At 52.1% G+C, this 27,885-nt stretch overlaps 1 protein-coding gene across 6 annotated transcripts; it reads left to right on the top strand.

The window, feature by feature from the left end:
* The first annotated feature begins 1,755 nt into the window (after positions 1-1,755).
* On the top strand, positions 1,756-25,949 carry SUN2 (Sad1 and UNC84 domain containing 2). Of its 6 annotated transcripts, none has more exons than XM_037881799.2 (18): positions 1,756-2,016; positions 3,864-4,023; positions 5,062-5,252; positions 5,899-6,033; positions 6,424-6,519; positions 7,496-7,589; positions 7,992-8,062; positions 9,943-10,079; positions 10,696-10,905; positions 11,359-11,436; positions 12,636-12,679; positions 13,924-14,089; positions 14,491-14,718; positions 16,935-17,019; positions 17,501-17,616; positions 18,814-18,981; positions 19,902-19,994; positions 22,363-25,949. In XM_037881799.2, exons 2-18 carry the CDS (start codon positions 3,899-3,901, stop codon positions 22,474-22,476), a joined length of 2,151 nt encoding a protein of 716 aa, XP_037737727.1. In that variant the 5' UTR covers positions 1,756-2,016; positions 3,864-3,898; the 3' UTR covers positions 22,477-25,949. The 6 variants fall into 6 exon arrangements, with proteins under 6 accessions (XP_037737727.1, XP_043399469.1, XP_037737745.1 ...); XM_043543534.1 differs by having other exon boundaries at positions 1,788-2,016; positions 5,062-5,165; XM_037881817.2 differs by having other exon boundaries at positions 1,788-2,016; positions 10,726-10,905.
* The last annotated feature ends 1,936 nt before the right edge of the window (positions 25,950-27,885 follow it).

Here is a 27,885-nt window from a genome sequence, read left to right as displayed (position 1 = left end):
GTCATATGCTACAACCCCTTAGTTTATAGATTCATTAAAAATTCTTGCTAATGGGCTTGCAATTTCATGTGCCAATTCCTTTAATATTCTTGGATGAAGATTATCTGGACCCCCCAATTTAGTCCCATTAAGCTGTTCGAGTTTCGCTTCTACCTCAGATATGGTAATATCTACCTCCATATCCTCATTCCCATTTGTCATGCTACCGTTATCCCTAAGATCCTCATTAGCCTTATTAAAGACTGAGGCAAAGTATTTGTTTAGATATTGGGCCATGCCTAGATTATCCTTAACCTCCACTCCATCCTCAGTGTTGTGGTTCTTTTAGTGCTATAGGATGCAGTAGAATCTTGCTCTGGTAAAGTCTTTGTGATCCCCAAACCCTAGTAAAACTGAGGGTTGGCAAAGTCAGACATGTATTGTAATAAAGGCGTAACACACAAGTGCTGGGACCTTAAGCACTTGATCTTTATTTCCTGTCTCCATCACCTGATGTAGGTCAGAATTATAATGACAAAAGGTTAATACCCCTGTTACATGACAGGGGTTGGTATCCACTGACTACAGTTACTGTTGTAGGGAAGCAGGGCTGAAGCTGTGCTTTATTTGGTGGGAATTTATGTGAGAGGTGGAAGCTTCAGCTCTGTAATATGTGTCCCAACTGGTGCAATGTGGCCAACCCCGCACGTTCAGAAATCATGAGTCAGGCCCCAAAAATCATTAGATAACTTACAAATCATGGGGTTTAAAAATAATAAATTGTGAGTCTTTTTATTTCATTTTTGCATTGCCATAACACTGCCAGTCTTTGCCACAGACTTCCCATGTGACCATGGGCATGTAACTTAGCCTCTATGTGCCTGTTTCCCATCTGTACAAAGTGGATAATAGTACTTCCCTACCTCGCAGGGTTATTGTGACGAGACAGCAGTTAAAATGACTGTGAGACCTCAGATACAATGGCAATGGAGCCATATAAGTACCTTAGATAGATTGACTGCGGCACTTAGACTTAGACCTGGACCCCAATGTGCTAAGCGCTGTACAAACAGAACAAAAACATTGTCCTTGCCCCCAAAGAACTTGCAATCTAAGTATTTGCTTGCTTGCTTTTGAGCGGTCACATTTTCAAGCTTATAAGCACTTCCAAGGACCAGAGACATACTTAAAAAAAAAAAAAGCTGATAGTCTCACATTATCACAGGACTCGAGGAGCTAGGGCTTTAAGAAAACACATGTAATAGCACAAGACTCCTAATGAAATCTCAAGAGCTGGTAACACAGCTCGGTATTGTTACTTTGGGGGAGGAATGTGTTGCTGCTTTGGCTTTGTAGTTTTTTGTAATAGAGGGAGAGCTGGGGTTACACTCCCCTGTGTTCCAATACGGATTGAACAGGAAAGCCAAGAAGCCACTATTAGGCTGGGGATGGGGGGAGAGATGGTCCATTCTTACTGCAAAGCAGATACTTTGGTAAATAGTAACGGGAATGTGGATTAAAGCTAGGGCGCCATTGTCTTCCCGGGTCTCTGGGGCTGATTAGCGATCGCCCAGCGTGCCCGCTCCTTGGGGCAGGGGCTTTCCTGTTTGTACAGCGCCGGGCACCCTGCAGCCTCCGGCTCTGGCCGGTGCGGGATCCCCGCCGGGGACCTCACGGGTTAATGGCCGCCGCCTGGGCCAATGACGGAGCCAAGCGGCGGGAAGGCGGGGCCCAGCCGGGGCCTTTGTGTTCGAACCGCCCAATGGGGGCGGCCGGCGGCGGGTGAGTGGCAGCGCCGGCAGCGGCAGCAGCGGCGTGTGGCAGTGACAGGCGCCCGCCCCAGGCCGTGCCGCGCGCCGCGCCCGGAGCCAGCCGCTCTCCGCGGGGAGCCGAGGGGCCGAGCCGGGGCCGAGCTCAGCGCCGCCCCGCCTGAGACACAAAAGGCGTCCGACATCGCGGCGGCTGGCGAGAGCAGCGGGGCGGGGAGCGGAGCCTCCCGCCCGAGCCACCCAGCGGCCTGGAGCGCGCCGCAGCCAGGTGACCGTGCGCGCCCCCCCCACCCCCCCCAGGCCAGGCTCGGGGGCCCGCCGCGCTGTTCTCTGCCCCCTCAGCGCGGCGCCTGGGCGGCCGGCCGGGGAACGCACCGCTGCAGGAGCGGGCGGCCGGAGGGGATGCCCCAAGGCGGGGAGGCGCAGTGGAAACAGCAGCCCGGGGCGGGGCGGGGGGGGGTTCCCAGTTTGCAAGTGACAGGCTCCCTCCCCCGAGCCTCTCTGCCATCCCCGCCGGGGAAGTTGCAGCTCCTGTCTGAGCCGGGGTAGACTCCGGCTCCCTGTCCCCCTCGCTGGCCATGGCCCCCGCAGGCCTGGCCCGCCCGTGGGGCGTGAGGGCACCCAGGAAGCAGGAGTTAAGAGGGGCCATTTCTGCAAAGCGTTTGCTTTGACTAGGGGCCAGGTTTATCCCATGCGGCGGGGTAACTCTGGTGATCTCAGTGGCGGTAGCCCAGGGCTGAATGTGGCTCCCTAGCTGCATTTGAAGGATGCCTTGTGCTACTGCTGGTGAGATGTAAGTAGTTTCCCCCCGCCCCTCCCTTTCCCCCAATGCACCTAGAAGGGAGGAGTTTAGAGGCAGGATGTCAAGGGCGGGAGGCACGCACAGAAATGTCTGAGCTCTAGCAAGGTGTGGAAAGAGTCTGGGCAGGATGTGACCACAGAGCGGGAGTTGCCAGGGTGTGGGTGGGAAGGAGCCAGATACGGAAGCATCTCTGGAATTGTGCCAGCTAACAAGGTGGGATTGAAAGTTGTTACTTTGTTCAGCTGAACCCAGTTTTTGGTGCAGTCTCTGTCCAGCAAGACAGCAGTTAATGTGAGGAGTCTGTACCCATGTGGGTGGGCTCTTAGAGAGGGGAATAAAGGGAGGGGGAATTTACAACCCTATAAGCGGTGGAACATAGTGGTGGATGTGGGCCAAGTATCTGCCTCTGCGGCTGTTTCACGTTTTGGCTGGTGTGCTGCGGGGAGGCTGCTTTATAGAAACAGGTGCCAGGCAGGCACTAACATGGACGAAGCTTTGCTCAAGTGGGCTTCTTTCTGCAGGACATGTGTTCTTTTTCTGTCCACAAGACCCCTAGTCCCAGTCAGAGCCAAGCTGTTTGCCTTGTGACATGCTGGAAGAAATAGGCTAGTGTCTGCCTGCTGGCTTGTGCAGAAGCTGAGCTAACTTGTTGTTGGAGCAGCCTGGGGCACTGGAAGTGGAGGTCATGGGGAAGGGTGCATATGCTGCGTCAGGCCAGTTACTGGACTAGTGCTGATGCCCACCTGGCCCCCTACCGCTGCCAGGGCATCTCGGTCCTGACCCGTGGCGTCCGTTGCTAATTTAGCTTGGCCTTGGCTGAGCAGAGATTGCTCAGTCATGCTGAGCTGTTGGGTGGTGGTGAAAAGAGTCTGGCTGAGATCCACTGAACTCCTCGCTTTTGGCACGAGGCAGGATTTGAAACCATATCTGCAGGGGTGAGCGGCCGATGCAATAACCCTGCTGCAATACTCGCCCCGCCCCACCTCCAGGATAGGAGACTGCCAACCCAGTCTGTTCTGAGCTTCTGCCTTTCAGGCTTTGCCCGTCCCCACAACTCTCAGGTGATGCAACCCCTGAGACCCCAAATTCCGGTGACATCTCAGGGAGTGAGGCTGGGTGAGTGAGGATTGCGTCTGTGCATTCAGAGCATTTCCACGGCCCTTTTCCCTGTCTGCCCCACTGCAGGACATCCCTTCCTCTCCCCCACAACTGAGTGCACGTTCATGGGCCTACCCCTTGCTCAGCCCATTGCCAGCGCCAGGCAGTACCTTCAAGTTCTCACGCTACCCCATCTCTTTCCGTTGCTCTCCCAGGTACCTTGTTGAGGGGTGATTGAGCCTCCTCTGTCATGTCCAGACGCAGCCAGCGCCTCGGGGCCACCCGCTATTACCAGGGTGATGATGATGGCAGCAGCAGTGGTGGCAGTTTGCTATTGGGTGGCCAGGAGCCCCCCTTTAGGGACAGTCCTAACAGGTAAGTGGGTACAGGGTGGGGGGCCTGTATACCTCACCCCCACCCCCAGTGGTGTTGCGAGGTTTGTCCATAGCCCAACTTGAAAAAGGTGAGGAGTCAGTTTGCCATAGTGTGAATTTCCGCTCCTGAACCCCAGGTCAGGGGTCACTGAGAGTCTGTCTAGAGCTCCTTACCCCGTTCTGTGGGAGGTGAGGGTCTGTCCCTGAGCGCACTGCGCTTATCCTTAGAGTGGCAGGGTAGTTCACCCACTGGTGGTGAAAGGAGCATAAGAGAAAACCTACTGCTACTTTCATGATTTTACCAGCTGGATTTCCTTGCCGAACCCTCCCATGGCTGGCTCTGGGTAACCCCCTGTGTACCCCACAATCATCTTCCACCGTATTCCTCCCCACCAGGAGCACAGCACTCTTGCTTGTCATGCATATTTTGGCATTTCCTGGCCACTGCCCTCACTCTTGTATCACTGAGGGGGGCTGCAGTGATCAAAACTGGGGTGTGGGGGCCAGCTGTGCACAGTAACACAAAGAGCTGAGTCGTCAAGCCTGTCCTGGGAGGCCCCCGGTAGAGGTTAGGGGTTGTTATCAAACCATCTTCCCCCAACCCAGCAACCTCTCCTGATCACAGACACCTTCCAGGAAAACCACAGCAGCTACAGAGGAAGCAGACAGGAAGCAGAGGGCAGGGTGTTCTCTTGAGGGTGGCAGGACCGTGCCTGTGATAGGCCAGAGGTGTGTGTGTGTGGAGGGAGATGGCAGGGGACTGCCCCCAGCGGGACTCTTATTTTGCAAGGACAGATGACAGCAGTTTACACTGTTTAAAATGTGCTGCCTGCTCTGGTTCTCTCCTCGCTCAGGTTGGTTTCACTCCAATGACTTCAGCAGCGGTGTGAGTGAGAGGAGGGCAGGCAGGGCCCCAGGCAATGTAAAACCTGACCAGAAGCAAGGCTGGCTCTAGCTCGCCCCTCCCCACTTCCCCCTTGTCAACCTGCACGTGTGCACGCAGCGTATGAACTCTCTCTCATTTCCTTGCTTCGGGCAGGACCCTACGGAGGAAACCGAGCAGCATGAAGCGCCTCTCTCCAGCCCCGCACCTGGGACCTCCCCCTGCCACCCAGACCTCCTACTACAGCGAGTCTGTGATCAGTGAGTCCTACCTGGGCAGCAGCAGGGGACTTGCTGGTGGGGGCAGCACTGCCTTTGATGACCCACAGGACAGCGACTCCTACTGGGGTGAGTGCTGTCTCCCTTCGGTGCCAGCTGTACCGTGTCCTATCACCCAGTGGGACCCCTGCCCCTCTCCCTGCAGCGACCCTGCTCCCCTCCTCTTTGATGTGAAAGAAGAACATATGAACTGAGTCCTGGGCTTCATCTCCAAACTGCCTCAGCAATGGGATCCCAGGCCTGCCTTAGAATGTGCCCCCTTTGCTGGGAGCAAGGGACACTTGAGAGGGGAATTGAGTCTTCTCAGCTCCTCTCCCCTGGGCTGCGTGGGTTGCCAATGACTTGAGTAGTGATCACACACACCATACCCCCCCCCCCCCCCCCCCCCCCCCGCCCAATGGAGCAGCCCTGAGTGAAGGAATGCAGCCCAACAGGGAAAGATTGTTGCCTCCCTCAGCCAGTACTGATGGGGCACCAAGATCAGTCCAGGGGAAGTATCAGGGCGGGAGGTATTGGGATTGCTGAAGACCCTGATAAGTGTGTAGGGATAGGCCTCCCTAGTGCTGCGAGGGTAATTGGGCACACCCTGAGTCACTAGCAGCAAGCCCGCTACCCTACAGAATTCTGTCCCTCCACCGGCCCCAGTGTGTGCCTGGGGAGGAGGCGCACAGAGGCTGTTGGGTAGTTTCTCAAGGGGACTCTGTTTCCTGGACAGGTGGGGAGCTCTCCGCGAGGAGAAGAAGAGGCACAGGAGGTACGGAGTCCAGTAAAATCAATGGGCTGGCAGAGAGCAAGACTTATGACACCTATGCCTCTTCATCTGGCTACTCCTCTGAGGATGACTATGCAGGTAGGGATGGCTCTGACACCCTGAAGGTGGCAGCAGCATGGATAGCAAGATTTCCTGGGATAGAGGCCTCCCAATAGAGACCCACTTAGGTCCTAGCTCCATTGCATGGGGAGAGTATAACCTCACAACCAGGGCTGGCCATCATCATTTCAGGATCACCTCAGACCTGCCTCTGTGACCGTAGTGAGATTGGAGTGATCTCCAATCCCCACCTCACCTCAGGCCTGGCTCTGCAGCTGGGGGAAGAATAGTGAACATTCACTAACTAAGGCATCAGGGCCCCCCAGCACTGGATGCTGGAAGTCCCACCCCCCATTCCAAAGCGAGTGAGTGAAGACATGAGACCTCACTTTTGTGACTTACGGCCTCTTCTTCCTTCCTTCGCACCAGGTCGCTCTTCCTTGGACCAGAATAGTGCTGGTTCTGGGTTCAGGAATGCCATCTCGCGAGCAGGCTCTTTTCTCTGGCTGGTGGTCACTTCACCAGGTAAGTGTGGGGCTGTCAGCGTTCTCTGTAGGCAGCATTCTTCCACGCACACTGACACCCACCACCCTCCATGCGCACACGTGCAGTAGTCATGCGTCAGAAGGTATTTTCTCATGTGCTGGTTTAAAAAAAAAAAAAAAAAAAGAGGAAGTAAAAACCATGTTCACTAAAGCACTGTGAAAGTTAGGAAAGAGGGGACCCAGTACCAGGGCAGGAATGAGGGCATTGTCACAGGTCCCAGGGCTGGAATAGCCGGAGTACGGAGGGCAAGTCTGCTGTGTGTGTGTGTGTGTGTGTGTGTGTGTGTCTTTGAGATGGATTATTCGTACTTATCGTTTGTTTAGCACCATTGGTGTGCTTGGTCTTTGAAAACCCAAGAGAGAAAAAGCCTTTATGTACCTCAAATGACATTATAATGACATTTATTTCTATTGTGGTACAGCTCAGGGGGCCCATTCATACTATTTATTTGTATTGTGGTTGTACCTAAAGGACCAAGTCAGGGATCAGGGCCCATTGTGCTAGGCACGGTACAAATACACCACTAACAGATGGTCCCTGCTCCAAAGAATCATTGCCCAACACACTAGGTGCTGTACAGTCTAAATTAGATGGTGCTGCTAGGATAGATAATGCAATAGGCGAGCAGGGATGGTCAGAACTCCTAGAAGAACAGATCTCATTCAATATAATGGATTTCTTTCTTCAGCGAATTAATGCCTCAGGGAAGAAGTGCTTTTAAGGAGAGATGGGCGCTTCTGTTTGTGCAGCACCTAGCACAATGGGGTCCTGGTGCATGACCTTGGGCTCCTAGGTGCTATGGTAGCCATAATAATAACAAAGGGTGAGTAGCCTTTCTAAAGAGCAGGGAGAGGGCAAGAACTCCGGAGAAAGGAAGCAGGGATGCTGGCCCAAGTGCGAGGAAGATACGAAAGGGGCATCTGAATGTTCTGATGCCATGTGTGAGTCTTTGCAGGCCGGATCTTTGGACTGTTGTACTGGTGGATTGGAACCACGTGGTACCGCCTCACCACTGCAGCCTCTCTGCTGGATGTCTTTGTCTTAACAAGGTCAGTGCAGATTGGAACCAGAGACATGGGGAAGCAGGTTGGTGTGGGTCTGGACCTGGATCCGGGCAGGGCAATGGACAGGTGGAAGGTGTGGGGCGAGGAATACAATGTCCCCACAGGGGAGGAACCCAGTGAGATATATATGTGAAGGACCCCAGTGAATCTGTGAGGAAAACGGTCAGGGTTTTTTTTTTATTTGTTTTGTTTTTGTTTTTTTCTTGTGGCCAAAACTGACCATGGACCCAAGCTGGGCTGTGTGAGTTGAGATTCAGGGTGTAACTTGCTTCCAGAACTTCCCCTTCTCCACTGCCTAGTACTGTCCAAGTGGATGCAGAAAATCCCTGGGCGACAGATTCTGGGCAGCTGTACTAATGTCTGTTCCTCGTCCCCTCTGCTCTCCAGGCGCTATTCGGCTCTGAAGAAACTTCTTCTGCTCCTCCTGCTACTGCTACTCCTGGCTTCCATTGCTTATGGTGAGTCATCCCAGGCTCCCAAGCTGTTCTCCCTGCCCCCTCCCTTATGCCCTGGACAGCGTGGCTCTAAGCTCAAGAAGACATCCTGAGCTCTCTGCGGCAATGTGATGCTCCTGTGAGGTCACAGGAGAGCCTGCTTCCCTCTGTGCTCTACATGTGTCTGTACCCAAAGGCACGCTCCCTAAGGCAGGTTCCAGCGGGCGGGGAATGCTTTCACACAGGGCCAGGATGTTGTGAGTTTGGCCTTGGCCCGTGTAAATCCAGCATTAGCGCTGTGCTTGGTAACCACTGTCTGATATTCTGAACCCATCCCCTGGGCCCCAATCCCCTGGACTGTGAGGGAATCCAGCTCCAGTTCCAAACGCTACAGCTGACCCTTATCTCCAGAATGAGCGAAACCAAACCCTTCCATCCAGCCTCCCCTTGTAGCCCTTGACTTTGTGTTCCCAATTTGTAGTTTAATGATCAGGAATAAAACCAAACTGAATTCTTTAAGGTTGGAGCCTCCAAGGTGGTTCAGGTAATTTAATTTTGTGGAGGACTGTGAATGACACGAGTGCTAAAATTAAAGACTTTATTTAATATCAAATAGTTAGTTAAAGAAAACAGGCATGCTCTGCATTTATGCCCATGTTCTAAGATGAAATAATGCATCCCGTGGTGATCAGTCCTGGATGAGAAGAATGGGTGTAATCCTTTCTCCGTACCTGGATGGTAGATGGGCGCATCAATCTAAAATTAGCATGCTGTCCTTGTTGTAATCACTTATAACAACTCCATAATTAATTAGCATTAAGCCTGCCTATTAATATATATCTATATTTCCACCACCATAATGAAAATACCTTCTACTCCCTCACTGGCTATTTAATATTAGACTTGCCTTTAATTAATATCTGCGTAAATGCCATAACAATGACTCTATCCATCTAGATAACGTTTTCCAAAACAATAACGTTTTATCTAAAACTCTTTGAAAAACAGGACCAAAACCTGTTTGCAACATGATGGGGGGGCAGGGGCTATGTCCTAACTCAGTGCTTTTCAACCCGGGGTCAGCAGACCCCTGAGGCTCCGCACACTATGCCTAAGATTTCCAAAGGGGTCTGCACCTCCATTAGAAATTTTTTAGGGGTCAGCAAATGAAAAAAAGTTAAAAACCACTGGCCTAACTTGTCTCTGAGCTGCCTCATTTTACTTCACTCAGATTTTACCAGGCCTCGCTTGGCTATTGTCAAGCCTATTTTTAGGAGGTAGATTTTTGAGCCTACTTATGTTTCAGCACATTTCTGTATAACATAAGCAAACTATCTCTGTGGGCTACACCCTATAGCAGCAGTCCCCAAACTTTTTATGTCACCCCCCGCCTCCCCTTACCTGTAATGGACTCTACTTGTGCCCCCCTGGGAGCCGGGGCCGGGAACCGAGCTGGGACCTGAGCAGAGCTGAGGTCAGCGCATGGCTGGGTGGCGATCCCTTCCTGCCTCCTGTCAGGGCTGGCCTGGGCCTTGCCCGCACCTCCAGGATACCCCATAGTTTGGGGACCACTGCCCTATAGCCTCTGGGTCAGGAGGCAAATTCTATTGCTTTGTCCTAGCTTCAACATATACACTGCAAGGGGGTTCTCTGCTGCCTTGTGTGGTGGTGGTGGTCATTGCTGTGAACTGCATCAAAAATGTGTACCTGAATGAGAGGAACCCATCTTCCGGTCACTATGGTGAAGTCACAAAGCCTGTTTGCTTTCTGTTCACATCTGTGAGCAAACCATTTCTGAAGCCTGTCTGGGCATTTCTAATGCACCTCCATTTGTGGTCTATTGTACACACCCCCTCTCCCTCCCTCCCCCCCTTAACCAACCAGTCCCCTTTTTGTGTTGCCAGGTGCTTGGTATTTCTACCCCTTTGGATTCCCGATGCTCTACCCTGCCATGTTTTCTTGGGGCACAGCAAAGCTTTCTCCCCCTGTTGCTGGGAAAGAGGAGATGCTTAGAGCCGGGGATTCGTCTGCGTTCTTTCGGGTGAGTGCCAGACGGATCTGGGGTGTGGGAGGGGAGCTCCAGCATTTCTTCTCATCCCTCCTGCTAATGTACCTACCCCTTAAAATCTCCAGTAGCAGGGTTAGGCAGACTGAATGTGGCTGAGGGACTCAGTCTCTAATCTGAGAGCAGCTCCCTTTTCATACCCTGGAAATGAAAGATGCGGGAACAAGGGAGATGTCTTTAGCATCTGGGCTTGGATCATTTCCAACCTGTGTGCATACAGCCCTCTCTGCTAGCTGAGCAGAGGGCGCATGCCCCTTTAGTCCGAGATGGATGTGTGTGCCTCCATGCGCACCACTGCCCCCTGCTGGGCGGTGACAGACGTGCTCGCTTATATAAGTTCCTTTGAGTGGTCGGCTGCCCTTCGTATACCTCAGCCATCCAACCCTGCCTGAATTTGTGCACACACCACTGCCCCCTAGTGGAGAATGGAGGACATGCTTGTATATATCCACTCCCTCTGCAGCCTGTACTGGCGAGTCACGGTTTGGTACAGAGCTGCTGGGACAGCTGGGTAAGGCTGCCGGTCCTACATTTGCCACTGTGTGTATTTGTTTGTTTGTTTTTTTTCTTTTTGCCACCCTGGGGGTAAAAGGCAGAGCAGCAAATCCTGTCTCGGTTTCAAAGTTTGGAGAAACGCTTCCAGACCCTAGAGGCTGAGGCATCCCGGCTGGAGAAGCTGGAGCTCCAGAGAGGGGTGGCGGCTGGGGGAGGCCTGACACACGAGGCCACCCTGACGCTCCTGGAGGGGCTGGTGAGCCGTCGAGAGGCCGCACTGAGGGAGGACTTGGCCCTGCACGTCAAGGTAGGGGAAGTGGGGGCTTCTCCTGGGGAAACCTGGCCTGCTCCGCCTACTTCTCCTTAAAGTCACAGCCACCTTTTTCCTTCCCGTCCCCTGGGCCTGTTGCTGTGGGGGTGGGAGAGGGGGGTGCATAAGGCTGATGTGGGTCTGGGGGTCAAGGTGGGTGGGTGGTGGGAAGGGTTGATGGTGGTTTAAGTGGTAGGATTGGGGTCAAAGTAGGTGGATGAGGGTGGCATAAGTGTGGTGAGTGGGGGTGGGGTTGGGTGTGTGCGGGGAGGTTGGTGGGTACAGGGAGTATGATCTGGGGTGGGTGTTGTGTAGTGGGATAGGGTTGGGGCAGCTGGAGTATGGCAGGTGTGCCATGAAGGTGGGTGGGCAGCAGGTGTGGGGGAGAGGATGTATTATGGGTGAGATGGTATATGTGCTGATCTCTCTCCCTCACCTATCTCCCTGCAGAGCGAGCTAGATACCATCCAAGGCCAGCTGCAGAAGGATTTAAACGGGCGCCTGGAGAAGATTACTCAGGCATCTCAGGTAAACTAACCTCCCTCTTTAAAGCATGCAAGTATCAAAAACTGGGGATGGGACAGTCCAGGGACTTTGCTCCTGTCCAACACGAGGTGTCACTATAGGGACCAGCCACGCTTAGGGAAGGAGGGGCATTTCACTTCAGTGCCTGCAGCTGTGGGACTGCAAGCTCATTGGGTCCTGTAAGCTAAATGCAGTTGGACTGGATCAATTCTCGAATAAGGAGATCACCAAGGAGAACCCAGGTGCTGCAGGAAGTGCTGCTGGTGACGCAGCAGGGTTTACTCTTCCCTTGAATTAGCAGGTGTCCTGTGCAGCTGATGGAAACCTAAAACCCAGGCCCTGACCGCTTGTGAGAGTCAGGATCTCATACCACTTTTCACAAGTGATGAGGCGTTGGCTCTGAAGAGCTTGCATGTTCTAGGTACAGTCATACATTAACTGTGCCTGCAGAGAGACGCACAACAACGCCCTTCCTCAAAGGTGGCAAATTCAAAACATACAAGGAAATACTTTTTCACACAATATCTAACTAGACTGCGGAACGCACCGCCACAGGAAGTTGTTGAAGCCAAGAACTTAACAAGACTCAGAAAGAGATTGGACACTTACATATTCATAACAAGAACATCTGGAGTTAGCATAATTAGGAACAAAAATGTTGTAGGGGATACTAACCTCATGTTTCAGGGTTTCAGCCGGTCTCTGAGTATTAGAGACCAGGATGAGACCTAATGAGGGGGGCAGATTATCCCACGCATACCTACTATGGGATTCTTACACCTTCCTCTGAAGCGTCTGGGGCTGGCCTTGGTCACAGACAGGATACTGGGCTAGATGGACATGGGGCAGAGCCAGATTAACCTTTTGTGGGCCCAGTGTCTGGACTGTGGCCTGGCCACCACCTCTGCCCATGCTCCAACCCGAGGCCCCAGCCTTGCATGGGCTCTTTCCCCCAGAGCCACTTGCCTGGAGACAGAGTGGGTGGAGAGAAGCGAGCGGGGCCAGGGCCTCAGGGTGGCACATAGGGGTTGGGGGGCCTTCTGAGTGTGAGCACAGCGCAATAGGCACCACTGTAAACCTGGTACTGACCTGGGGTTTAATCCACTCTGGCAATTCCTGTGTTCCTACGCAAAGTTGTTAAACACCCATGTGGCGGATCTCATCCTGTCATGTTTGTTTCCTTTATACTGCTGCTTTCACAGGAGGTGGAGGCCCGGATGCTCCAGCTGAATTCGGAATGGCAAAGGTAATCCTGCCAGTCTCTCGGGAACTATTCAAGTGTAGCCATAACATGTCCTCAACTTGCTTGGGGTGATGAGATTTCTAAAGGAGCAGGTAGCGGGAGGCATCTGTTGGAATCCCGCAGGGATCACTCTTAAGCCTGGTGTGGAACCCGGGGCTCATGGCACATCTACGATACCAAACTGGAAAGGGTTTCAGATTCTGATGCAGCCTGGAAAATATCAACAAACATGGGCAGGACCAAGATGAGATTTGACTTGGAGACAAGCCAGACAATATGTGGAGGGGAAAGGACCCAGCACACAGCTAGTGGGCGGGAGAGAGCGAAACCTGGAAAGCAGTGATGCCGAAAGGGAGGTGGCAGCAAGACTCGGCAGCCTGGTGGATGTGCTCTTGCAGTTTTGAGATGGTGGCAGAGAAAGCCAGTGTGCTCTTTGGCTACATGTGCAGAGGCGGTGCGTCCTGGAGCAGGTAGCCTGCAGTCCCTCTCTCTGTGACTGTCAAGATGGCACCTAGAACACTGTGCTCAGGTCTGGCACAGCAACCCCAGGAAGACATCAATACATTGCTGCTCTTCTCTCAGCTCCTCCAAAAATAACCAAGGGGGCTGGACTGGCTAAGGGCAGATGAGAAGAGCCAAGGATGTATCACTAGAGTAAAGGAAACATGGTAATCCACAAGCCCTGGAAGGGTGCTTGCACCGGGGAGGAAGGGGTGGGGGATTGTTTAAAGGGACATGTGTCTCAGAGCTAGGGAATGGAACTGAGCAAAGGGAATTGCAGCTGGAGATCGAAACCGTCTCTTGGGAGCAAGGGCTATTAGGCCTTGGAGTAACCTCCCATGGGAACCAACAGATGAGCTGGGGATGTTTAAATCCAGTTGGTCAGAGCCCTGGAGAATGTAACCTGGATGGGGACAATCTTCCGTTGGTTTGTGGGAGGGGTGACAACAGGAGAGAGGGGATGTTGGGTGAAAGAGATGTGACCTACCAAGTCTCTCACCAACAGATTACTTTGAGCCCTGGGGTGGGGTGTAAATCCAACAGGAATATACGCTCTGGTATTTATGGCTGTAACTTTCTGGCTGGTTTCCTCAGTACACCCGCTCCTCAGCGTCGTCCTCTGGGACCATGGCTGGAGGCGCCATGGGGTAGCTCACTGCCTCCATTGCAACTCGGCTGTGTTCTGTTCGTTTGCTTATTTTCCCCCCTCCCCCCCCCCCCCCCTCTTTTTTTTTCCCCCTCTGTAGCTCGACACAAGAGGGCCTGCAGGGGAGCTTCCGGCAGGAGATGGGCAGGCTGGAGGCGCAGCTGGCAGGCCTGAGGAAGGAGCTCGCACTCCTGGCATCTGACCAACAGGCAGTGGTGAAGCACATGGAGTCACTCCCGGGACAAATCAAGGGAGTGCAGGAGGACGTGAGTCCCCTTAACGGAAGTCCCATTTTACCCACTCTCTGCTAAACGGTGACGTGGGAATGTCTGGGTGATGCAGGACTTTGTGGTCCCACCATGTGCTAGGCACCTCTGGGTTAACGATTTCCTCCTCTTCCCCCCGCCCCCCCGCCCCTCCCCCCCGAAGCTGGACACTTCCAGGAGGGGTGACCTTTCTTCTGCCACAACCTGGGCACTGTTAGAGGTGGTCCTCATGCATCAGGTGTTATCCAGGGATAGAGGCTTCCCCGCACGTAAGAGTCTGTAGGCCAGACTCCCAGGGTCCTTGTGTGGTGCTGCTCTGCCCACGTGCTCTCCATCGTTTGTCGTGCTCTGCAGTGCAGACTCCCTCTCCTGGGCTGAACTCTTTCCCTTGGTGGTTTCAGGTGGAAGCACAGTTCCCCCAGTGGATCAGCCAGTTCCTGTCGCAGCCCAGGGAGGATGGAGTGGGCAGCCTGGTTCTCCAGCGTGAGGAGCTACAGGATCAGCTCCAGAAGCTGGAGCGCAAAATCCTCGCCAGAGTCTCTGAGGACCGGAGGATGTCTGCGCGGGATGCCAAGGCTAGCATTGGGGTAGCGCTGCAGCAGGAGGGAGTCACGGGTGTGACTGAAGAGGTGAGGCCCTGTCTGCTTAGCAGCTTCCCCTGAATAACTTATGTGGCTTGGGGGTTGTGGCATGGCACTGCCGACTGTCAAACAGGCTGATGCTGCTTTCAGTGTGTCAGGGCTGTCTGTGCAAGTGTGCAGACGTGGGGCAGGCCAGCCCTGAAACCCTCACACACTTGCATACATGGGGCGTGTGTGTGGCAAGCCGGGGTCCGTGTGTGTGCTCGTGGTGTGATGAATGCAGTGTGTGTGGCTGAACTGCTTTCCCTAGCATGCACATAGGTGTGTGTATGCCAAGCCTGCATGGGTGGCTATGTGCTGGAGCAGGTTGGGCTGTGAAGATCAGGGGCTTAGGGCTTCATACGTTTTCTGTGACCTATTTATTGCTTTTTTTTTTCTTACTCCCAGAACCCTGACAGTAAATTGGGTTGCGGTTGCCAGGGACTTGCTTTGGTTATTTTTAAAAGAATCAGTTTTGTGATTTACACATTTTATTAAACCCTCATGGAAAAAAGGAGGAGGCAGGGTGGGGAGTCAAGTCACTTACAGCCTGAAGTTTTGTTTTTGTTTTTTTTGTTTTTTGTTTTTCAGAAGTGCTGAGAGTTTGCAAACCCTGCAGTGAAGTCACTGAGTAGCAGGGGCTTGCCACCTTTGATAATCAGGCAATTAAAACGCAAAGCACTAAATATATCTTTACATAGGAGGAAGGATGAGCTTGTGGCTCAGGCAGTGGATTGGGACTTGGGAGATCTGGACTTAGTTCCTAGCTCTGCTACCAACTCTCCCTGTGACCTTTTAATTGTTTCATCTCTTTGTGCCTCGGTTCCCCCTCTGAAACATGCAGATGATATTCCCTTTCCCACACCCTTTTTCTGTCTTGTCCATTTATGCTGTAAAGTCTTTGGGGCAGGCACTGCCTTGCTATCAGGGCCGGAGTAACTCTCCTGTGGGCCCAGGGCTATTAGATTTTGTGGGGCCCCTGTATTACAAGTTTTTTTCCTAATTTAAAACAATTAATTATGGCATCAAGGCTATTAACACTATACTAAACTTGCCTTTTAATTAACATAAAGCCATTGGTGACATTTCAGTCTTAAAACATGTAGAATATAGTTAAGTTAGTTCAAAATAGCCTACTTCTTACCTTAGAACAGCTGTTATATTAGTTGCTTTCTGGGAGGGAGTTTGGGAGCAGGAGGGGGTTCTGACCTGGGGCAGGGGCGGGGGGGTGCAGGAGGGGGTGCGAGGTGCAGGCTCTGGCTGGGAGGCGCTTACCACAGGTGTCTCCCGGCTGGCGGTGCAGCAGGGCTCAGGCAGGCTGCCTGCCTATTGTGGCCCCATGCCGCTCCCGGAAGTGGCTGACTGCTGGCACATCTCTGTGTGCCCCTGGAGGGAGGGGGACAGCGTGTCTCAGTGCACTGGCCACAAGCGCAGCACCTTGTGGGGAAGGGGCCGGGGGCTAGCTTCCCTGGCCAGGAGCTCAAGGGCCGGGCAGGATGGTCCTGCGGATTGGATGTGACCCGCGGGCCGTAGTTTGCCCACCTCTGTTTTAGATGCTGCCTCTCATTTTAAGAAGGTTCTGATCTGTGGCTGTAACAATTCAGTGGCCTCACCTGAATCACAGAATCATAGACTATCAGGGTTGGAAGGGACCTCAGGAGGTATCTAGTCCAACCCCCTGCTCAAAGCAGGACCAAGCCCCAACTAAATCTGAAGCCCGTAATCAGCAGTTCCTTTAGTTCCAACAAACATGGTCCACATCACTTCTGTTCTGTGACTTCTTTCAGTGGTTTTAGACAACATGTTTGGAGTGCAAATGGCTGCCCTGCTACCTTTCACCCGCTTTGGACAAGTCGGCATTTTAACCAATGGCAGAGTTCAACCCAGTGCTCGCTCACTCGCTTGCTGTGTGTGTGTGTGTGTGAGAGAGAGAGAGAGTGTGTGTCCGTGTCCGTGCATGAATGGCTGTATACAATGTGTGTGCAGATGAGTGTGCCCTTAGGGACAAATGTATGTGGCAGGGGTTTGAGTGTGATGGGCTGCATGTTTTGTACCTCACTGTTGCATGTGCTGACCATTGCGCACATTGGTGTGTGTACACAGAGGCTTCATATACGGATGTGCATGCAGGTGTGTGTTGGGATTGTGTGCGTGCGTGCATGTGTGATCTGTATGTCTCCAACCTTTGCATTCAGCTCTGTTGTGTCCTTTACTCCTTGTTGCAGCAAGTGCACCTCATTGTGAACCAAGCCTTGAAGCGCTACAGCGAGGATCGCACTGGAATGGTTGATTACGCCCTTGAGTCAGGGGGTAGGTGAATCAGTGGCCACCTCGCTTCCCTCCTCCAATGGCCTCAAAATACAGAAAGGGGGTGTCAGACTGAAGACGCTTTTCCTTCAGAGGAAGGACTTGCTAGGAGACTTCTGACAGCTTAGTGCATAGCCGGCCACCTGGGCATGTGAAGAGGGAGGGTATTGGACTGTCTCTCACGCAGGCAGAGCATTACAGTGGGGCTCAGCTGGCCAGCCCAGCCTCACTGGGCGAGAGTCCGTGTACGGCACAGCACGCTGTGGTTAGAAGGGGAGTTCAGCCCTGCCTGTAGGAGGATTCTTGTCTATCGCCCTGTGAGCTGAGCTGGAATATCTCCTCCCTGCCCTGTACATTTATGCTCTGTCTGGTACCTCTCGCTCCCTATGTGAGACCATAGTTGGAAGTTATGCTCTCTCTGTATATCTGTCACCTGGTGAGGATCCTGTGGTCTCACATGTCTTTGTTTCCCTTTCAATCCCAGGGGCCAGTGTTATTAGCACCCGGTGCTCAGAAACCTACGAGACAAAGACGGCACTGATTAGTCTGTTTGGGATCCCCCTGTGGTACCATTCTCAATCTCCACGAGTTATCCTGCAGGTAGGGACCAAGCTGAGTAGAGAGGTGTCCATATTTCTCCCTGTGAACTGAGCTGGAACTTCCTGCCACTGTCCGTGGACTATTCCCTGCCTGTTGCCCCAACATAAGCCCAGCTGGATAGTTCTCATAACACCTCCCCTGATTTAGCTAATTTCTCATTGGTGCTGAGAGTGCCATCACATCACCCTTGAGTCATCTCCTCTCCTGTTGCTACCAAGTCAGGCCTCCCGTCCTCTGAAATCACACTTCCTCCATTTTCATTCCCTTTCTCTGGGTTCTCACAGTGTAACGATCAGATCTGAACATGGGGATAGGGATGCCTCCGACACCTTGTGCTACACAAAAGGCCTGTCCTGGGGCGAGGGAGGGGGAACACAGGAGTTAGGTGTGCTGTTTGTCACCTGATCTTACCTTAGCTGTGATCACAGCTGGGTCCTCAAACTCTGGTCATGGGTATGTGCGCACTGACCTCATTTGTGGCTTCAGTTCAAAAACCAGGATGCAAATGTCCTAGGAATTTCCATAGCAGACCAGGTCCATGCTCCTTCCAGCCCCATGTCCTGGCCCTGACAGTGCCCAATGCGAGATCCTCCAGAGAAAGGTGTAAGAAGCCCCATGTCTGAATGCAATGCTGTAACCAGGGGGAGACCTTTCTTCCTCATCCCAGCTAGTGAGCTCTTTGTCATGGAGCCTGAGGGCTGACCGCGCTTGTCATTGTTAATGGAGCTAGCTGGTGTCACTGCAGATGTTGCACAACTTTCTCTGTGGCAGTCAGGTTCTGGGTTGGCTCCTTTGAGTCCTTCTGCCAGCTGAGGATAGGCCAAACCTGCCCCTGATCCAGAACCAGCCCGAGGGGCACATCCGTGTCTTCCTCCCCAACGCCCACAATAACAGTGGGTTTCACGCCAGCCCAGGCTTAGGGTGACTCCTTCACAACATCTGAAAGGTAACTTTGTGCCACTCCAGTGGGGCGGGTTGAAGGTCAGACCCAATGTTTTCTTCATGTCTTGAACTGTGGTGTGTTGTTAACAGCTGCCACGTTGAATTCCAGAGGTGGCTGCACTTCCCGGGAGGGTGAGGGATCCCAGTATAGCAGCCTGTAAAGTCTGAGTCGAGTCGAGAGGGCCTAGAGAATTGCATGAGGTGATGATTATTACTGTTACCGAAAGCTGGCTTGGTTTTGTGTTTTGGATGTAGCCGGACGTTAACCCTGGGAATTGCTGGGCTTTCCGTGGATCGCAGGGCTTTGCTGTTATCCGTCTGTCCAGCCACATTCGCCCCACTGCTGTGACTCTGGAGCACGTCCCAAAAGCCCTCTTGCCCCTGGACACCATCCCCAGTGCGCCTAAGGACTTTGCCGTCTTTGTGAGTGTCTTTCTCTGCGCACGGAAATCCGGGGTAGAGGAGGAAAAGTCTGTGTTTGGGGAAGGAGGCACGGGTGGTCTTGGGATCTCTTGCCATTCATAATCACCCTCCAGTATTGGGGATGAGGATGTTTCCTTGCCTCAGAGATGGTAAACTGCTGTCTCCCTAGGGGGGGGCTGCAGAGGGCTGGTGTGTTAAGCCAAGGGACGGGGTGTTGGGGAGCAGGGTGAGATGGGGAACATGGGGAGGGACTATCCTGCAGAAGGAGTCAAGATGAGCTAGGGGTTCAGTACATTGGGGGAGGAGGAAACATGTTTGGGAGAGGAGGACAGAGACTGAGTACCTGAGGGAGGAGATGAGGTCTGAGGGGAGAGGGAATGGAGTACATGGGACAGGGGAAAGTGGGGGAGGAGGGAAGGGAGAGGTTGACTGGGGATCCATATGATGTGGGGACATTTAGGGGGGAGGGAAGGGAGGCAATGGCTGGGGGTACACGGGAAGGGGATGGTTTGTGGGGAGGCGGGTGGGTTGGGGAGGAGGTTGGGGGTACAAGGGGAGGGAAGGGCTGAGGACGTGTAACTCTCAGCCATAGGTGCTGGAACTAAGGGTGCTGCTGCACCCCCTGCTGTAAAGTGGCTTCCATCCTATCCAGGGTTTACAGTTTGGTTCAATGGCTCTCAGAACCCCCCCACTCTACAAATTGTTCCAGTGCCCCTGCTCACAGCCTTGTCCTGCCACTGCTCCTGCATGTTCCCTGTTTGTTTACTTTGGCATGGGAAAGCAGGAGTGGAGTTTAACTGCGCTTGTCTCTGTCTCCCTCTGCCCCTCTGGGCGCTCTGATCACCCCATGTTCCTCCTCTCTCTCTGCTTCCTCATCACTCCGCCCTCCCTTTCTTCCCCACCTTCACTTGGTCTCACAGGGTCTGGACGAAGAAGGACAGCAAGAAGGCATCGTTCTCGGACAGTTCACCTACAACCAGGATGGGGATCCCATCCAGACGTTCCACTTGGAGGTACGGAGGAGGAGTGGTAGGGCACGAGGGAGAAGAGCCCAGAGAGCCCCGCACCTTTAGTATTTAGAAGCCAGTTGAAGGTGTCATCACACAGGCCGTGCCCCTGCCAATGCCGTTACCTCTGCTGTGCCAGGGTCTCTGCCTGGAGCTCTTTGGACAGGGTGGTTTGGCCCAATGCCTTCCCAAGATGGGCCCGTTGCTGCCCACTGTCGGAGGTGCAGTAGGATGCAAGGATAGGTGGGCTAATGGCCTGATCCAGTGCAACAGGAGCAGGGAGACCGGAGTAGACAAGTTAATGGTCTGATCCAGTGCAGCATGCGCTTGCATGTGAACTACAGGATGTTTCGGCTACTACTCGACTGACTCTGGAGGAAGCCCCCACTGTGATGCTCCCCAGGGGTTCCGAGGTTCCTGGCCACAACCTGCCCTTTGTGAGAAGCCGTCCTATCTGTGCCTGCTGCGCATCAGCTCCCTGACACCCACAGCCTTGGGCCCACAAGCATGGACTCGGGTCTCCACAGACCTCCCCCTCTCTGTGACCGCTAGTGCTAGGTACGGCCCCCACCCCCAAGCGCTGGGTGCGTTCCCTGCCGTATCCAGGCCCTGTCACTGGACACGCACGGTACTACCCAGGTTTGCTGTCCCCAAAGAGACCGTGTACACACAGCTTGACTGGCCCAGGTCCTTGATGATAACACACAGCACTGGAATCTTACAGTGAAAACAAATGGGTTTATTTACAAAGATTAAGATTGAAGAGAGAGTGAGCAAGGACATTAAGAACAGGTTCCATGTAAAACAAAAGGTATAACACGCTTCTTAGTCTTACCTGAACTCTGACGGGCTAAAATCCTTGTCGATTCTTCACCTAAAGCAACCTCCCAGCATCACTAGCCCACAATCCAACTGTCTTGAATGCAAAGAGCGCTGTCCTTTCTGCTTTGTCAGTGAAGTATGACAATGTTTTTTTGCTTCTTCTATTTCCCCAAACTCATTGTTTTCTCCCCCCAAAGACAGGATAACTCTTGTGGTTCCCTTCCTGGGGTGCTGGCTCCAAGGTGTCTTCCCATACTCCTGTTCGATTCACATTTCCCCTCCACCATCCCCCCCCCCCCCCCCCCCCCCCCCCCCCGACTTTCATGTGTAAGTAAATAGGGTTTCCACTGCGTTGGCTTTACAGTGCTTGACTTCCGTCAGAGGCAAGGATAGGTGAATAGACCTGCTTTGTCTAGCAGAAAACCTGTTTGTCCGCTCTGCCTGGTTACAAACTTTTTAAAACCTAATTTCAGTGGGTATATGTAACTTCTTGGATATCATCAGTACGTACAATTCACTATGATATTAATGACCAGTAAGTTACCAGCTTTCTTTTGATATCTTACAAGACACTTTATGGATAAATAAATACCACGAAGGCAGTGCATTAGGTGTAGGAAGTTTGTCAGGCCTTGCTGTCACAGAACACTGACCCCTTCGCCAGTTGGCATGGAGGGGGTCTGAGGATCACAGTGACCCAGACCCCTGGCTGGGCTGTGGCTTAGTTAGAGAGGTGACTTTCCTTTTGGGAAGGTCCTCTGGACTTGAATGGATAATGCTGTAACCTCTCGATAGGGTTCTTTCTGAGCCATCCTGTAGAACTGAATAGCAAATTCTCCTCCTGCTGTACAATCCTACAGGAAGGCTCCAAAGCCTACAGAGAGGTTCTCGTTCTCTGATTGATACCAAGGGCCAGCCCCTCTGCCCCACTCCAGTCTGTTTGCACTGCTCTGGTGGCACAAGGCAGTTCTAAAGCTGGCTTAACAACGCCTGGGGATTCCCCCTGCATAGGGGACCACTTGTCTGGTGTAGAGTCACTATTGTGGCTCCTAAGCCCCACCCCATTTTTGGTCTCCCTGGCATAGGGGGTGTGGCCTGGGAGAAGGGTCCTGGTGGCACCACTTCTGTATCTGGCGGACCCATGCATGGCTGGGGCACATTTGCATTTAGATGATCCCTGGTTGCTGGGGCAGCCTGGGGAGACCACTGAATAGGACTAATGCAGAACCAGGATCCAGGGGCCACAGAGATGGCTTAAAGCCACTTCTTCCCCCACCCTTTCCCCTCTGGTCTTGTGCCAAGCACAGCTTTGCCAGACCAGAGGATCGGGCCCATTTAAGTTTGTAGAGTACTTTGCATAGGACCCTATTCATTCTGTCCCTATTAAATTCTGAGGGTGAATAGGAACTCTCCAGGATAGGTGTGAGTGAAGACCCCTTCTAAATCAGTGAGGAATCTGTGGGAAACGGGGGCTGACTCTTGCCTAGAAATGGTGCTGCTTTCTGCAGAGAACGACCCAGACTATGAAATGTCTCCTCTCTTCCTTGCCCAGGGTGAAGATGTGGGCACGTTCCAGGTGGTGGAGCTACGGATTCTGAGCAACTGGGGCCACCCGGAGTACACCTGCATCTATCGCTTCCGTGTGCACGGGGAGCCGGTCCACTAACCCCGCCCTGCCTCTCCCCTGCCCCCAGCTGGCTACCTCAGGTTCTGCGCTGGCCGCAAGCAACAACCATGACAGAGAGAGGTTGTCTCCAGAGAGAATGGCAAGCCGGTTAAGGAAATACTTCTTTTTGCTGCTTCTCTCAAGTCCCAGGGTGGGAGATGTGGGGGAATGACCACCCTTGGCAAACCTAGTCCCCATATGCTTTTCTGTGCTGCCGCTTCCAGAGGGAAGAGTTTGTATTGGGGGCGGGGGGTGAGGGGGGCGGGAAAGGATTTTAGTGTTCAAAAGGTGGTGTGATGGGAAACGAGGCTCCAATCCAGGTCAGACCAGACATTTTAACTTTTTAAAAATTTTATTTTTAAATGAGTCTATGCAGTCCAGACCTTTCCGCACCTCCCTTTTCCCAGCCCCATCCCTTCCAGATGTTAAAGAAGACTATAGCATAGTGTCCCAAGTTTTATGAACGAACATGTAGTTATTATTATACAGTGGGGTGGAGGTGATATATTTATGGCATCGCTGGCTAGGTAAGCAGCATCTGAATGTCATAGAGGTTGGAGGGAGGGTAGGCACATGGCCAAATAATTTTGCACTATCGCCCGTTTCCTTCCATTATTGGATCAGTGGTTTGTTTTAGTTAGACCCAGTGGCTAGCTTGCCATGGGTTGAATTTGCAACTCATGACCCTGCAAAGTAGCTAGCAGGCATGTTAGCAGAGGGAAATAATGAGGACACAGACATGTATTAAAGAGGTAATATATAAGCAAAAGACTGGGGTTTTAGACCTTGGGGGAGAAGATAATCTAGTCTCCCTGGGATTGTAAACCAGCCTCAACAATGGAAACCTTCCACTTGGGTCAGTGTCTTATATAGTCACCAAGATACACCTTCCCTTCCACTGCAGCTGAGTGCTATTGGATTTCACCAATATGCGAGGCTGTGGCCCAGAGTGGGAGAGGGTCCTGTATTATTCTCACACACGTATGTGTGTGTCGTTCTCGCATGTAAATCCCCAAAATAGTGCTAAACATTCACAAGTCAAAATGTCTGTGTTTGATGTCCTTTAAAACTCTTCCCCCGAAACTGTTTTTAGTAATAATGGATGTACTTTTCCATGCAACGTATAATTAACGTGTAGAACTTCATACCACAAGGGATACCACTGAGGCAAATCGCTTAGATTAGACCTTTAGAGTAGCATTTGTAGTAGCACTAGCTAGAGTGAAATGGCCAGGACTGTTTAATCCTCAGGCTTTGAGATGTGAACTGCTCAGTAGCTATATTCAGGAGAAAATTTCCCTCCATGGCTGCTGCATGATCAGATGCCATGGCCCAGGAGTTGGAGACAGGGTACTAGGCTCGATGGACCAGTGGTCTGGTAGTGCCTGCCTGCTTTGCTTTTGGAAAACCCTAGTCAAAATTATAACAGTCTGTGGTGGGTGTAAAAATATATAATTACACCCCCACTGGTTTATGTACATCTGTATATAAACAACTGTACATAGTGGGGTAGAGTCTAGGCTGTAGTTATCCAGACACATGGGGTTTGTTGATGGGGACACAGGGCAGACATGAGGGGATCAGTGTGATCGCTGGAAGTGGCACAAACCCTGCAGGATAACGGGGGAAACGAGACAATATTATACAGGCTTTGGGGATAAGGGGACGACAACCCTAACGGCTCTGATCTGGGGCGAGGGTGGGGAAAGACAGCAGGCTGAGCAGAGGGTATGGTGCCAAGGCTGGCTGAAGGGTTCTGTGACACAGCTCGTGGCGCTTACTGTAAATAGGGGTGGTGAGGCAAGCCAGTGCAGCGTGGTTCAGATCAGTAAGGATCCTGCTACCGGGCCTGCAAGGGAGAATAGTAATGGTGGCAGCAATGGTTCCAGGAGGGGGCTTGTGGCGGCAGCTGGGCCTGGCCTGTCCCCTCAGGGGAGGGGTGGGCAGGTCTGTGTCACAGCCCTCCCCCATTCACAGCTGCTGTCCTGGGCTGAGGCAGTGTATGGGGGCGGTTGGACAGGGCACATGTGGGCAGGGAGGGGCTGACAGCTACCTCTTCCCATGGATTTATCTGGGAGCAGGGAGACAGCACCAAGGTGGGAAAGGCCCCTCCCTGCCAGATTTGAGCCACAAGGACCTCCCCCCAGCCTGTTCGTGTTGTTCCCAGCTGGCAAGAGAAGCGGGGTGAGGGGGGAATTGTGAACAGGCTGGCGGGGCCTTCTAGTGGGTGTGGTTGTGAGAATATCAGCTTTGAGCTGCAGGACAGAGTAGAAGCTCGTATCAGTGGCCTTGAGAAGGTAACATGTGGCTGCTCAGAGAAGGGTTTTGTCTCTCTAGGTTTTGGCCAGCATGCTCTGCTCTTAGTTGAGCTTATGTTTTGAATTGTTTTTTACTTATCCATATTGTCTTCTCTTTATCTGAAAGAAAAGCCAAGGGCTCACTTTGTTTCAGCCCCATTTGAGGCTGGCACCCCCCAAGTCAAATTGGGGCTGTGAGCTGTGGGGGTACTGAGCACTGATTTTTGCCAGGTTGTCTCCAAAAACCTATTGAAGTCCAGTAGGGCTGGGATGGTGTGAAGGGGAAGTGAGTGGGGTACTCCCTTCCACAGCTGGCAATGGGCTTTTTCTGGCCTTAAATCAGCTGGAGAAGTCAAGCAGTGCACGTCCTCTTGGTCTGCTCCTCCACTGCCTCATCAAGCATTTGGCTCTGATCCATGTGCCCATAGGGATGAGCAGGGGACGGCACCTCCCTTTGGAATCAATCACCACTACACCTAAATAGGCTGCAGGGGGTGGTGACTGGGTGAAGAATGGCTTCTACACTAGATGCTGATTGCCCCAGGCACCAAGAGATTGGGAATCAAACCACGGGCTCCTTTATGGAAGAGCATGGCCCCGGTCCCTAGAACTCAGAGTCCCACCTGCAGGGGACTCAGACTGGCAATTGAAGATGGGTTGTCCAGGGCTTTACAACCCCCTAGGAGCAGTGGACCTACCCTCTGGTGAATCTTTAAAATCTGACTACTGACCCAACCCTCCCCCAACATCTAGGCATGCTGGAACAGTGAGGAAAGGAGAAAAGGTTTATTAACTTTTCCTGTGCTCCAGCACCAGCTGTCAAATCGCTGCTTCAGCTGCAGCCCCACTTCTTATCAACATGCTGGGTAATCATGGTACTAGATACAGAAGGTGAGTACAGCAAGGTGGTAATACATGGGAAAGATCTGCTAAGGCAGAGCTTCTCTGTTTACTCCCCTTGAGCTGCCTCACTTTTCCCCCTCTCTTTCTGTGTGTGTGTACCAGGAAAGTGTTATAAATTAACCTTGCACAAACCAAGCTGGGTACAGGCAGATTAATCTGTGTTTAATTCTGTAGCCTATTGCAAATGCTGCACTGTTTTGTTTGTTTATCTACAGACTGTAATTTATGCCTATGCAAAAAAAATCCAAGACAATAAATTGTGTCAAAACAGTTGAGATTTGTAGACAGTCCTCGGATGTGTTTGCAGTGGCGAAAGCGGGGGGCAGAGCTTGGACAGAACTCATTTTCCAGCGGGAGCAGAGGGGGAGAGACACAGAGCGAGATTCACAAGGGGGACGAAAGCCTTGCCGCACCTGACTTTTGGGGCCCTGCCAGCTACGTATTCAGGCTCTCTTGAAAAACTCCAGCAGGATGAGTAGGGAGTGGCCTAAGAGAGCCAGTAGGAAATGCAGGAAAAGGGTGTGGCCTAAGCTCTGACCCTCCAAGGGAGTTAGGCACCTAACTCTGCTCAGGATTCACAGCTATGAACCCTACCTGGGAGTTGGCCACCTAACCCATGGCAGCCCTCCTCTATAAAAACCAGGAGGAAATACCCTTATCTTACAACCTAGTGGGTAGAGCACTCACCCAGCATGTGGCAGGTCTGGGTTCAAGTCCCCACTCTGCCTGATGTCAAGGGACTTGAACCAGGTGAGTGCTCTAACCAGGAGGGGATTCTGGGTTGTCTCAATCTCTTGTTGAAGCTGTCCCCCTGTGTAAAATACTTAAATTTGCCAAACCAGCTTCATTTCCTTCTTTGACAGGGTAACCGATTTGTTGGCTAGGGGGGAATGCAGTGGACATAATATAATTAGACTTCAGCAAAGCTTTTGACATAGTCCCACATGACAGTCTGATAAGTAAACTGGAGAAATGCAAGCTTGGCAGAACTACCATTAAGTGGATACATACTCTTTGCTTGTGGTTGTTTAAGTAACTATTAATGGAATGATGTCGGGTTGGAGGGAGGTCTCAAAGGGGGTTCCACAGGGGTCTGTTCTGGGTCTGATGTTTAACATCTTTATTAATTACCTGGATGTAGGAATAGAGAGCATACTGATCAAATTTGCAGATGATGCAAAACTGGGGGGGTTGCTAACACTTTGACAGATGGAGCTAAAATTCAGAGGGATCTTGATAAATTGGAGAGCTGGGCTATAGACAAGAATGAAATTCAGCAAAGACAAATGTAAGGTGCTACACTTCTGGAAGAAAAACCAAATACAGATGGGGGATAACTGGCTTGGCAGCGGCATTACTGGGAGTTGTGGTGGATCACAGCCTCAACGTGATCCAGCAATGTGATGCTGCTGCAAAAAAAGTAAATGCAATTTTAGATTGCATTAATAGTGGCATGGCAATCAAGTCACAGGTGACAGTACTGTTCTATTTGGTCTGGTTAGGCCTTGGCTGGAGTATTGTGTCCAATTTTGGTCACCAATGTATAGAAAGGATATAGACATTAGAAAGGACCCAGAGGTGAGCTGCAAATATGATCAAAGGGATGGAATGCAAGCCATCTGAGCAAAGGCTGGAGGAACTGGGTATGGTTAGTTTGGAAAAGAGGTGATGAAGGGGAGACATGATAGTGGTCTTCAAATACTTGAAAGGCTGCCATAAAAAAGACAGAGAAAAGTAGTTCTCTTGCCACATACAATGGGACAAGAGGCAATCGATTCAAACTACAGCATAGCAGATTTAGATTAAATCTCAGGTAACACTTCCTAACTGTAAGAACAGTAGGACAGTGGAACAGACTGCCTAGGGAGGTTGTGGAGCTTCTTCAGTGGAGGCTTTCAAAAGGAGGCTGGATCACCATTAGTCATCTGGATGGTTAAAAGCAACAAATCCTGCATCGTGGCCAGGGTTAAATTAGATGACCCTTGTGGTCCCTTAGAACTCTTACAAAGTCTAAATAGTCACCGGGCCAGACTGTGATTCTAGCTTAGCAGTTAACTTGTTCCCCTGGAGTGCTCTAGGTTCCAGTCCCTGCTTCACATACCAGCTGAGTGCTCTAACTCCTGGGCTGCAGGGCATAAAGGGAAGGGGGGGGGGAAGAGTGCAACACCTTCATTCCTGTTTTTTTTTATTGGTGGTGGGGAGGACAGAT

Source organism: Chelonia mydas, chromosome 1 (genome assembly GCF_015237465.2).
Source record: "Chelonia mydas isolate rCheMyd1 chromosome 1, rCheMyd1.pri.v2, whole genome shotgun sequence".
Classification (NCBI taxonomy): Eukaryota; Metazoa; Chordata; order Testudines; family Cheloniidae; genus Chelonia; species Chelonia mydas.
Note: the sequence above shows the minus strand (reverse complement) of the source record. Positions and strands in the feature narration are given on the sequence as shown.

Bases quoted from the DNA above. Each gene is read 5' to 3' on its own strand.
- SUN2 (XM_037881799.2), top strand. From the start codon at position 3,899: ATGTCCAGACGCAGCCAGCGCCTCGGGGCCACCCGCTATTACCAGGGT. The intron at 10,906-11,358 runs GTAGGGGAAGTG...ATCTCCCTGCAG, and splicing joins ACTTGGCCCTGCACGTCAAG to AGCGAGCTAGATACCATCCA. The intron at 17,020-17,500 runs GTAGGTGAATCA...TTTCAATCCCAG, and splicing joins TTACGCCCTTGAGTCAGGGG to GGGCCAGTGTTATTAGCACC.